The sequence below is a fragment of the Myotis brandtii genome, unplaced genomic scaffold, assembly GCF_000412655.1.
Source record: "Myotis brandtii unplaced genomic scaffold, ASM41265v1 scaffold181, whole genome shotgun sequence".
NCBI classification, from domain to species: Eukaryota; Metazoa; Chordata; class Mammalia; order Chiroptera; family Vespertilionidae; genus Myotis; species Myotis brandtii.
In genome coordinates this window covers 2,342,825-2,354,424 of record NW_005356712.1, presented here as the reverse complement: position 1 = coordinate 2,354,424, position 11,600 = coordinate 2,342,825, and the positions used below count along the sequence as shown (strand labels likewise).

Below are 11,600 nucleotides of genomic sequence, written 5' to 3'. Positions count from 1 at the left end.
TATATATATTGATTTCAGAGAGGAAGGGAGAGGGAGAGAGAGAGAAACATCAATGATGAGAGAGAATCATTGATTGGCTGCCTCCTACACACCCCACACTGTGGACCAAGCCCGTAACCCAGGTAATATGCCCTGAAACCATGACCTCCTGTTTCATAGGTTGACACTCAACCACTGAGCCATGTTGCCGGGATTACCACTCCATTCTTTATTCAACTTGTAATAATTCAATATGAGAACAATTTAAGCCCATAGTATTTTAAGTGTCTTTTAATGCTTTTGAGAATTTTAAGTATTTTAAACTCCTTAAAAGATATTCAGATCTAAGATAAATGTCTTAGAAACAAACAATAGCCCTAGCCGGGTTGCTCAGTGGTTAGCATGTCAGCCAGCGGACTGAAGAGTCCCAGGTTCAATTCCAGTCAAGGGCACATACCTCAGTTGCATGCTCAACCCCTGGCCCCCTGTTGAGGCATATGTAGGAGGCAACCAATTGATGTGTCTCTCTCACATCAGTGTTTCTCTCTCTATTGTGTTGGTCTTATAGTCACCCTAGGCAGCCTCATAGGGAGGTTCCCTTGCTTATTAAACCTGCCACCTCCCAATCAGGACTGGTCTGCCTCTTTCTTTGGTCTCTCCTTGCCCTCTGCATATGGGGGCCAACTTGTGAACCCACACTAACCCCATGGCTACCACTCATCTATTTATCCTATAGTTTTGGGTGTTTTTTTGTTTTGTTTTGTTTTGTTTTTTAGAATATCATATAAACAGAATCATGTAGTATGTAACTTTTGAGACAGGCTTATTTCACTCAGCATAATGCCTTTTAGATTCATCCAAGTGGTTGCATGTAATAATAGTTCATCCCTTTATATGGCTGTGTAGTAGTCAATTTCATAGATCTGCCACAGATTGTTTATCCATCTGCTTTTTTTTTAAAGTAAACTTTTAAAATTTGTTAATTATTTTATTTTTATTTATTTTGTATTGGTTTTGTGTATATAGCCTAGTGGTTAGACGATCATATACTTTACACTAGAGGCCCGGTGCACAAAATTCGTGCATGGGTAGGGTCCCTAGGCCTGGCCAGTGATCAGGGCTGATCTGTGGGGTGACCAGTAGGGCGATCAGGGGGCCCCCGCTGGCACCCACCTTGGCTGGCCTGGGGCCTGCGGGCTGGGGGCAGCTCCTGCGTTAAGCGTCTGCCCCCTGGTGGTCAGTGCACATCATAGTGACCGATCGTTCCATTGGTCATTCTACCGTTTGGTTGATTTGCATATTAGACTTTTATTATATAGGATAGTGTTCCCCTTGATAGTTCCAGTACCCCAACTGGCACCATTCATAGTTATCACAATACTATTGACTGTATTTCCTATGATGACTATTTTGTAACTACCAGTTTGTGCTTCTTAGTCCCTTCACCTCTTTTACGCAGTGCCCCATAATCCCCTCTCCCCTCTGACAACCACTAGTTCTCTCTGAGTCTGTTTTAATTTTGCTTATTTTGTTCTTTAGATTCCACACATAAGTGAAATCATATAATATTTTTCTTTGACTGACTGATTTCACTGAGCGTAATACCCTCTAAGTCCATCTATGCTGTTGCAAATGGTAAGAGTTCATTCTTTTTGTTAAAGTAAACTTTTAATCGAAGGGTAACATACAAAGAGGAAGTGCACTCATATACAGACTGATGAATTCATGAGCACAGCCATGAAAATCACCTCCCAGATTAAGAACTAGAACCTTGCCAGGGCCCTAGATGTCCTTTGTGCTTTCTTCCAGGTAACCTGACTTCTATTTCCATAAGCTAATTCATTCTGTTTTTGAACTTTATAGAAATGAACTCATTTAAAATTTATTCTTTTTACCTGGCTTCTTTTGTCCAATATTATGTTTGTAAATTTTATAAATTTTATTTTGTAAATAAAAATATATTTTTATTGATTTCAGAGGGGAAGGGAGAGAGATGGAAACATCAATGATGAGAATCATTGATCAGCTGCCTCCTACATGTCCCCGACTGGGGATCAAGCCCATAACCCGGGCATGTGCTCGGACTGGGAATCGAACTGTGACCTTCTGGCCTCCTGGGTCCATGCTCAAACACCGACACACTGACTGGGCATAAATTGTATTTATGTACTGTAGTTTATTCTTTTGTATTGCTCTAGTATTCCATGCTAAAATATATCACAAGGTATTTATCCATGCTACTGATGATGGACATTTGGATTGTTTCCAGTTCGGGGCTATTTGGAGGAATGGAGTTGTTGGGTGATAGAGTATGTGTGTGTTTGTGTTAGTAGTTGATACCAAACACTTTTTCACAGTGTTTGTATCCATTTTCATTGCACTAGCAGTATATGGGAGTTCCAGTTGGTCTAAGTCTGTGGTGGGCAAACTGCGGCTCACGAGCCACCTGCGGCTCTTTGGCCCCTTCAGTGTGGCTCTTCCTAAGCCTTAGGAGTACTCTAATTAAGTTAATAACAATGTACCTACCTATATAGTTTAAGTTTAAAAAATTTGGCTCTCAAAAGAAATTTCAATTGTTGTACTGTTGATATTTGGCTCTGTTGACTAATGAGTTTGCCGACCACTGGTCTAAGTCCTTAACAAGACTTGGTATTACCCTTTTAAAAGAATTAAGCTATTGCCCTGGCCAGGTGGCTCAGTTGGTTGGAGTCATCCCATCCACTAAAAGGTTGGGGATTTGATATCCAGTCAGGGCACAGGTTGCAGGTTTGATGCACCATTGGGCCACGTACGGGAGGCAATCGATCAATGTTTCTTTGTCACATCTCTCTCCCCCTTCCTCTCTCTCTCTTTCTGAAAATCAATAAAAAAGTATCCTCAGGTGAGGATCTAAAAAAAAGAATTAAGTGGTCCCTGAGGGGGCGGGCCAGTGGCCTCCGCGCGCCTGCGCAGTATGTGCGCAGTGCCGGCGCAGGTGGCAGTCCTGGCAGCTCTGCTCCGGAGGTGGGTGTGAGCAGCCCCCCGGCTTTGGCGTCGTCTCTCAGGCCCGCTCCTCGGCTGTGGTGCAAAACAGAAGAACAGTGGCCAGAAAGAGGACGCTGGTCAGACTGACCAGAAGACAGACACCCCCTCTGCAGAGAAGCCGCTCCTGGAGAAGGTCAAGTTAGAAGAGAAAACATAGGCGAGCTCGGCAGACACTGAGCACCGGGCAGAGCGCCCAGGCATGGGCGGCGGAGGCACACTTACACGGCCCCAGGGCTCTGCAAGGACTTGGGAGAGGCGCAGTCCTGGAGGGGGCAGCCCAGTGTGTTCCCCGAGGACAGCCCTCACCTGAGGAACCTCTACGAGGGACTGGTGAGGACCGAGGCCCAGGTCCAGGCGTTCGCGAAGCAGGGCCTGCTCAGGCTGGACGCTGTGGGCGCCACATTCAACCCTACGAGCAGGAGGCCATGTTCCGCCCGCCGGGCACGTGGCGCTGGTGAACAAAGTGGGCTCCCAGCAGCAAGGCGCCCCCCCTCCCCCCGCCCCCACCCCTGGTTGGCGGTGAAGGCAGCGTAGCTTCTCTCAGGCCCGGTGGGTTTGGGGCAATCTCTGGCGGTAACTCTAAAAGGCTGGTGCATCCGTGAGTACTCCTGACCTTTCCCAGACCTTGTTGGAAAGCGTTAGCAGCCAGCGGCTGAACAGGAAGTGGCCCAGTGCACAGCCGGTACTGGACTCTAATTTGGGCGACAGTTTGTTGATTTTCTGTGCACGTTTAATAGTTCACATGCTTACAGAGCAGGCCGATGGGACACCACTGGGCCCTAGGGTACCACGAGGAATGCTGCATCTGCTCGAAGCCAGATGACATCCAAGTATTTTAAATGAATAGAAGGTCTCCGGGAATTGTGCCGTTTGGCTACCAGGCCACGCCATCTGCACTGCGCGCCTTCTGCGTCTCAGTGTAGCGTGCAAGCTCGGGACTCCTCAGCCCTCTGCCCTACATCCAGGGAACGGAAGGCAGGAGTTTAAGCTTTGTTCTTGCTCAGAAAAATTGTATGTCCTTGGTGGAGGACATAGGTGAGTTCACCCATAATTACTATCTAGCTGCTAAAAATTATCTGCTTGTGGCTTTTCTTTGGAGCTGTGAAATGAGCATATGTACCTTAATAATTCTCACCACCTTATTCTGCCCGTAACCGAATTTGACGAAATCAGTTACTCTTGTCCTGTTTTGTTCAAATATTTGTAGAAATTTTTATATCTTATATTCAGCTAGGTACTAATGACCTGAAGGTATGTCCCTAGTAAGATGGTCATTCTCAAAAATCTCAGGACCTCATGCTTGGTAAACCCTACTGTTTATTTTCCTGAAGAAAAAAAAATTAAGCTATTTTGGCATGTGTACAGGAGTGTGTAGGCCACAGCTGACCTGTGGGAGTGGCCCGCCAATGGGTGAAGAAGGAAGTTAGAGGGCACAGGCTGAACGGCTGGACTTATGATATGTTGGGTAAATGTGAAAATAGTTATCCTTAACTCATTTCCCACCTCCAATATTTCACCATTCATTACGTATGACATTGGCTCTAATTTTATTTTAGCTACCGTTTATCAAAATATTTTAGTTTGTTAAAATTAAACTATAAATGGGTATTTGACTTTTTAAAATGATTTTCTCCATCTATTCAGATGATTCTATGCTTTTTTTTTACTTCTTTTTGGTCCTTTATTCCACTAATGTGGAGAATTATAGTGTTTTCTTTTCAGATGTGAAACCAAATTTGTACTCTTGGAATAAACTAAACTTGTCCATGATAGAATACCCTTTTTATGTATTACTGCATTTGATTTGATACTATTTTTCTTAGGAGTTTGGCATCTGGGTCTATGAGCGAGATCGGGCAGTAATTTTCTTGTAAGTTTTCGGTATGTGGATGTTTGTATCAAGGTTATGCTGACCTGAAAAAATGAATTGAGAAGTGTTTCATCTTTTCATATTTCCTAGTAGAGGTTGTGGAAGCTCAGTATTATTCCTTTTTTAAGTGCTTGGAAGGATACACCAGTGAAGATAATCCGGGCCTGGAGATTTCTTTGTGGGAATATTAATTACAGATTCTATTTCTTTAATAGATATGGATGTATTCAGATGTCTTATTTGTTCCAGTTTTGGTAAGGTGTATTTTTCTAGTTTGTATATTTTATCTAAATTGTCAAATTCTATTGGCATAAAGTTGTTATAAAATTCTGTTAGCATCTTTAGAATGCCTGTAAGATCTTGCTTGGCACTTATCAATTTTATTAGCCTTTTCAAAGAACCAATTTAGGGCTTTCTTGATTTTCTTTATTGCAAGTTTTCTTTCTATTCCATTGATTTTTGTTTTTATCTTTATTATTTTCTCCCTTATACATTTTGAGTTTGATTTGTTGTTCTTTTTCTAACTTTTTGAAATGGATATTTGTATTATTGAGTTCCATCATCTCTTTTCTGATTCATCCATTTTAAGCTGTAAGTTTGTCTAATCAGAGCTTTACCTATTTACCAGACTTTTTGATATGTCTTATTTTTACTATCATTCAGTTCAAAATATTCCCAATTTCCCTTGTGATTTCTCCTTTATTTCCAAGTAAGTTTTAAAAAATATTTAGTTATCTTATTATTGGTTTCTAGCATAATTGCACTGTAGTTGGAATATGCATACTAAAGTGATATTAGTTCTTGAATTTGTTTAAATTTGTTTTGACTGCCCTAACCAGTTTGGCTCAGTGGATAGATCGTCGGCCTGCGGACTCAAGGGTCCCAGGTTCGATTCTGGTCAAGGGCATGTACCTTGGTTGTGGGCACATCCCCAGTGGGGAGTGTGCAGGAGGCAGCTGGTCGATGTTTCTCTCTCATCGATATTTCTAACTCTCTATCTCTCTCCCTTCCTCTCTGTAAAAAATCAATAAAATATATATTAAAAATAAATAAATCAATTTATTTTGACTTCGTGTTTCATTGGTTTAGGTCAGTGGTCGGCAAACTCATTAGTCAACAGAGCCAAATATCAACAGTACAACAATTGAAATTTCTTTTGAGAGCCAAATTTTTTAAATTTAAACTATATAGGTAGGTATATTGTTATTAACTTAATTAGGGTACTCCTAAGGCTTAGGAAGAGCCACACTCAAGGGGCCAAAGAGCCGCATGTGGCTTGCGAGCCGCAGTTTGCCGACCACGGGTTTAGGTAAATGTTCCATGGGCACTTGAAAGCATGTGTATTGTGATGTCTTTGGATGCACTGGGCAGTTTCTATGGACTCATCTCCTGTTTCACTAATCCTTTGTATTTTTTTTAGCTGTGTTCAATCTATTGTTTAATGGTCTCATGTCAAAAAAGTCAGATTCATTGTGTTGTGTAGGTCTTTATGCACTTACTACTTTTGTGTCTGCTTGTTTTTTTTAGCTACTGAAAGTGGTTGTTAAAATATTATTTTGGATTTGGCTACTTTTTTTAGTTTCTTGATTTGTACATTTTGAAAGTATGCTATTATGTATATATGAACATAAAATTGTTATTTCCTGATGGATTAACCTTTGTATTGAAATTTTCCTTTTTATATCTAGTTTTGCATCTTGCCTTCAAGTTTACTTGGCTTGAAATTAGTGTAACTATACTGCTTTTCTTTTGGTTAGTGGTGGTGTTGTTTTTTTTCCTTCATCCTTTTACTTCTGCTTTTTTAGGTCTTCATATTATGGGTATATCTCATAAGCAGCATGTAATTGTTTTATTCTACTGTAGTCTGATAAGCTAGGTCTATTAATTGGCATGTTTAATCTATTTACATGTAATGTAATAACTGATATGTTTGGTTTTATATCTATAGTATTACAATTTTTTCTATATGCCCCACATTTTTCCTTTTTTCTTGCCTTAATTTGAGCCAATCAATTTTAAAATTAAACTACTTTTTCTTTTATTAACCTTTCAGTTCCACCTTCTTTTAGTAATTGCCCAATATGAAAACATAGCCTCTTTGTTTACTTGAGTCTGATATATATCAATATTCTGACCACTTTCCAGACAATCCAGAGCCTGTTACACTGAATTTATCTTTCTTCTGCCTTTTGTGTTTTTATCATTCATTTAAATCTGCATATACTTAAAATCCCATAAGAAATTATTGCTATTGTTTTCAATATTCATTTAGATTTACTGACAGGCCTTTTCTGTTGTTCTTCAATCTTTCCTCCATTTTATCTGTACTTTTTCTTTTTGCCTAAAGAACCCCTGTTAGTATTTGTTTAGTTGGAACTGCTAGTAACAAATTCAGTTTCAATTTGTTTGAAAATACCTATTTTATTTCATCTTTGAAGGATATACAAGGGTGGGCAAAAGTAGGTCTACAGTTGTGAGTACTTGAAAGAGAGTTTATTCTTGTATTATTAATTTTTGTTATTTATTTGTATTACAACTGTAAACCTACTTTACCCCCACCACTGTATTCAGTCTGTACAGAATTCGAACTTGGATAGCATTTCTTTCATTTTTTTTTGTGTGCTTCCATCAGGTCTATTGAGATATCAACTCTCATATAGTTGCTTTTAGGAAGTTAGTGGTGTTTTTTTTCTTTCTTTTTCTCTGTGTGCTTTTAAAAGTTTTTTATTTCTTTTTTAAAATTACAAATATTACTGCAAACTTCTATTGCGCATGGTAAAAATGGAAGACATAATCCCTTAGAAGCTTTTCTATTTCATTTGTTTTCAGGTTTCATTAACTATGATGTACCTAGCTATGGTTTTCTTTGTATTTATCCGACTTGAGGTTCTCAAAACTTCTTCAACCTCTGTCTTGATGTTTTTACTCAGTTTCAAACATTTCTTGGTTGTGATTTCTCCAAATATTGCTTTTTCTATGCGCTCTGTAGTCTTTAATTCTGGGCCTCCAATTTATACATATATTAGAACTTTTTCACTGTACGGTATCTCTTAGGCTTCTTATTTTCTATTCTGATTTTCCATGTCATTTATCTCTAGTTTCAGTCTGGATATTTCCTACTGACTTATCTCTTGTTTCACCAATACTTTTTTTAAAAAAAAGTTGTGTCTGATCTACTGGTAAACATTCTACATTTCAGGTTTTTGTTTGTTTGTTTGTTTTTAGGTTCTAATATTTCTGTCTGGTTCTGTGTTTTGTAGATTTAAGTTCTCTGTTGAAAAAATCTATTTTCTTAATTATATTAAACAGGTTTTTTTTAAGCTAATTTTTTTCTTTGGGTAGGCTTTTAGTATGCCTGGTAAATTTTGATGGAATGTCAGACATTGTGTAAAAATTATAGTGTTCTAAATGATATATCTTCTTTGGGGGGAGGGGGAGCAGTCTCCTTGTCCTCTGGCTGACAATAATGTGTAGAGGCAGATCACCTCTGTCCACTCAGGGACCAAGTTGACCACGGTTGGATTACGATTTTTGTAATGCTCTGTCTGCCTCTCATTCACCCCTACTCCTTGGAATCAGATTAGAACCAGAGCTGTTTGCCAAGCATCTCCTAGGAATTGGTGGCTCTGAACTCCATCCAGTTTTGTGCCCTAGTATTAGGAGAACATCAAAAACTACTCAATTTTCAACAGTGTTTTTGGCTTCAATTCTAAGCCACTTGCCTTATACAGCATAAATAAGGGGAAAAATGGTGCAGTGTTTTTGGATCACTTCTCATTACCTCCTGTTTTTTGGGGAGATATTTTGGACCCTCAACTCGTAGCCCTTTTGACCTCATAAGATGCTAATTTTGGTCTTCCACCTTTATGAGTTTTCCTACCACTCTGATGGCCTCCCAGCCTTTTCGCAGCTGCTCTCTGCTCTGCTTCTGTGCTTCTCACCCCTCTTGATGGTTAGCAGTTATCTGTGCCCTGAGGGAAAAAGCAATGTGCACAATGGTAGGCTCTCCTCACTGAACTCTTCTTTCCAGAATTTTTGTATCTCAGGTCCTGGCTGCTCCCTAATGCTTTCAAATAGACTCCAAACATCATTACTGGAAAGTCACCACGCAGGCCTGCTAATTGTATTTGCAGCTTCTTCATTATATTAGTAAAGTCATGAGTGCAGCATACACTTTGAGTTTTTGTGTGTTTTAATCCAGCGTTTCTAGTTCTGCTTGGTGGCAACATTGGTCTGCCTCAGTTACTACACCACAGATGCCCTTGGAAGTTTCATAATTTATTTTTTCTTCCAAATGCTTTCTCTTTACACTTTGTGTTTTATTTGGGTCCCTTGTGGTTTCTATTTTCTGCATATTGTCTACCAGGGCTGCTGGTCCTGCAATGTGGCTGTATGTTCAGTGAATTTGGTGTTTCCTGTATTTGTGCAGTGCTCTGGCCCTGTAGCTCACCCTGTAAGGCCCAGCATGATCTGGCCTCTTGCATTAAACTAGGCACTTTACGTATTTCACCATTGGGAAATATGCTTACAACCCAGAATGGGCATGAAGGCCTTTCTTAACACCTCAGCCAGGACCTCTTAGCAAACTCTCATTAATTCTTCCTAGTACTTCTCACAAGTGTACTCTTCCATTGATTTGTAGAATTGGGTGAGTAATTTATCTGTTCCCCTCCAGAGTGTGGACTGGACTGTGAAGACAGTGGCCTGGTCGGTCTTATTTACCACTATATCACCAGTATCCATCACAGTGCCCAATACGCATTTTCTGCATTAATTTAAGCCTAATAATGATGGGAGATGAAGAGAGGGGAATGAGTACTAAAATTCATTAAGATTTTACTGTTTATCATTTTATTTAGTTTTCACATTACCTCTTTGAGGCAGATGGTGTTGCCATTTCACAGAGAGTAAGCAATAGCTTAGAGAAATTATGTTATTTTCCCAGAGTCACACAGTTTCTAAGTGCTCATTCAATTCAATCCCAGGCCTAAGTGGTGCAAAAGTAACCGCAGTTCTATGAATTGATAATTACTTCTTACTCTGCTATATTTTTGTATCTTTCTTCTTTCCTTATTAACTTTTAGGTCTTTATCTAATACTTATAGAATGCTAGGTTACATCAAGAGCTTGTCCTGAAGAAAAAAAAGAAGGAAAATATAGAGAAGCTGACAGTCTCTTTCTGATGAAAAACGAAATGACATGCCTTTTCTCTTTGGGTGGAAGGATTATGTGGGTCAACTTAAATTGGTGTATAAACTTTTTTGCCTTAAATGGCCCAGTTGAGGGGAAACATTGATTTGTTTTGTGAACATTTTTTAACTTTAATTAAAAAGATGTGGTTAAAGTCATAGCAACAGCTGTTATTTTTGAGCACCTACTATGTACCATGTACTAAACTAGGCACTTTACATACTTTCTCTTCAGTCATCAAAACACCCCTGGAAAGTAGGTATTATTATTTCCATTGTACAGATTTGGAAATTGAGACTCGGAGAAGTGACAAAACTTGCCTTAGGAAGTTTCAGATCCCAAATTTGAACTTTATGGACTTCCATAAAGACTGCTTATTTCTGCATGCACTGCTCAAGGCATCAAGCCTGGAACCCAGAAGAAGCTTAATAAATGTTATTTGCTTTTTTTTTTTCTTCAGATTAGTGATGATATGTTGAGCTTCCCAGGAAGGAGTCACAAAATAATGCAGTGAGGCTTCTTTGTGTCTTGCCAGGTAATGCGAACAGTATCTCCAAATTGACCCCTTGGGAAATCCCGAAGTTTCCCAGTTACGACAGCTTCCAAGGGTCAGGTAAGGATCATGTTGGTCTCTGTTGCAGGCTGTACTTTGCTATTTGCTCCAAATATTCTCTGGTTGCAAATGTTATTGATCTGACAGTTTATTTCCTGAGACACATTAGTTCCAAACTGCTGTGATATGAAAGCTGCATCCAAGGAAATTGGCCTTGTGAATGGTTATCCCCTGGGAAGAGCAAGCTGCACTTATGACTTTACTAATATAATGAAGAAGCTGCAAATACAATTAGCAGGCCTGCTTGGTGATTTCCCAATAATGATATTTGGGGTATATTATTGGTTTAGCTGTAATTGAGCTTAAGATGATCTGAAAATCTCCAAACTGGTGTGAAAGTCATTCACGGCTTTGAGTCCAGTGTGGATTTGAGTTCATGGGCGAGGTGGGCTGATGACACTTGGACGTGCTGAGACTGGGGGATGTGTTCCTGGACAGCTGTGGCTTGTCTCTCATATTCTGTTTCCTTTTACTCTGTCACTAGTAAAGTATGACCTCTTCATAGTCTTCTACCCTCTCCCAAATCCCACCCCCATTCTTATCATTTTGAATTTAGTTTATATTGGCTAGCTCTCTGATTTCTAATACAGGCATAATTTGTTTGATGTACTTTAAAGTCATCTTTATTAGTCAGGATAATTAACGCATGCTGCCATGATAGACAAGACCTCATATCTCAATGGCTGAGCACCATAACAGTTTATGTAATGTGTTATGTGGGTCGGCAAAGGGTTTCCTTCATCTGGTGACTCAGGGATCCAGGTTCCTTCCATCCTGTGGCATCATTGTCTAAACACATTTCTGTTGGGAGAAAATTCTCCTTAGATTTCTCGAGTTCTATATGGTCTGGGCCTTCCCAGGAAAGGGCACTGACAAGTTTTGTTCAGGGACAATTGAATAGCAAACTAAAGATAGAAAACCTCT

At 39.7% G+C, this 11,600-nt stretch overlaps 1 protein-coding gene across 1 annotated transcript in view; it reads left to right on the top strand.

Moving 5' to 3' along the window:
• SUDS3 (SDS3 homolog, SIN3A corepressor complex component) overlaps nucleotides 1-10,651 on the top strand; it is a 100,921-nt gene extending 90,270 nt beyond the window's left edge. Inside the window, exon 12 of the mRNA XM_005863778.2 lies at nucleotides 10,599-10,651. Coding sequence (XP_005863840.1) covers nucleotides 10,599-10,602 — 4 coding nt within the window. The 3' untranslated portion in view covers nucleotides 10,603-10,651. The remainder of the gene's footprint in view (nucleotides 1-10,598) is intronic.
• Nucleotides 10,652-11,600: the final 949 nt, after the last annotated feature.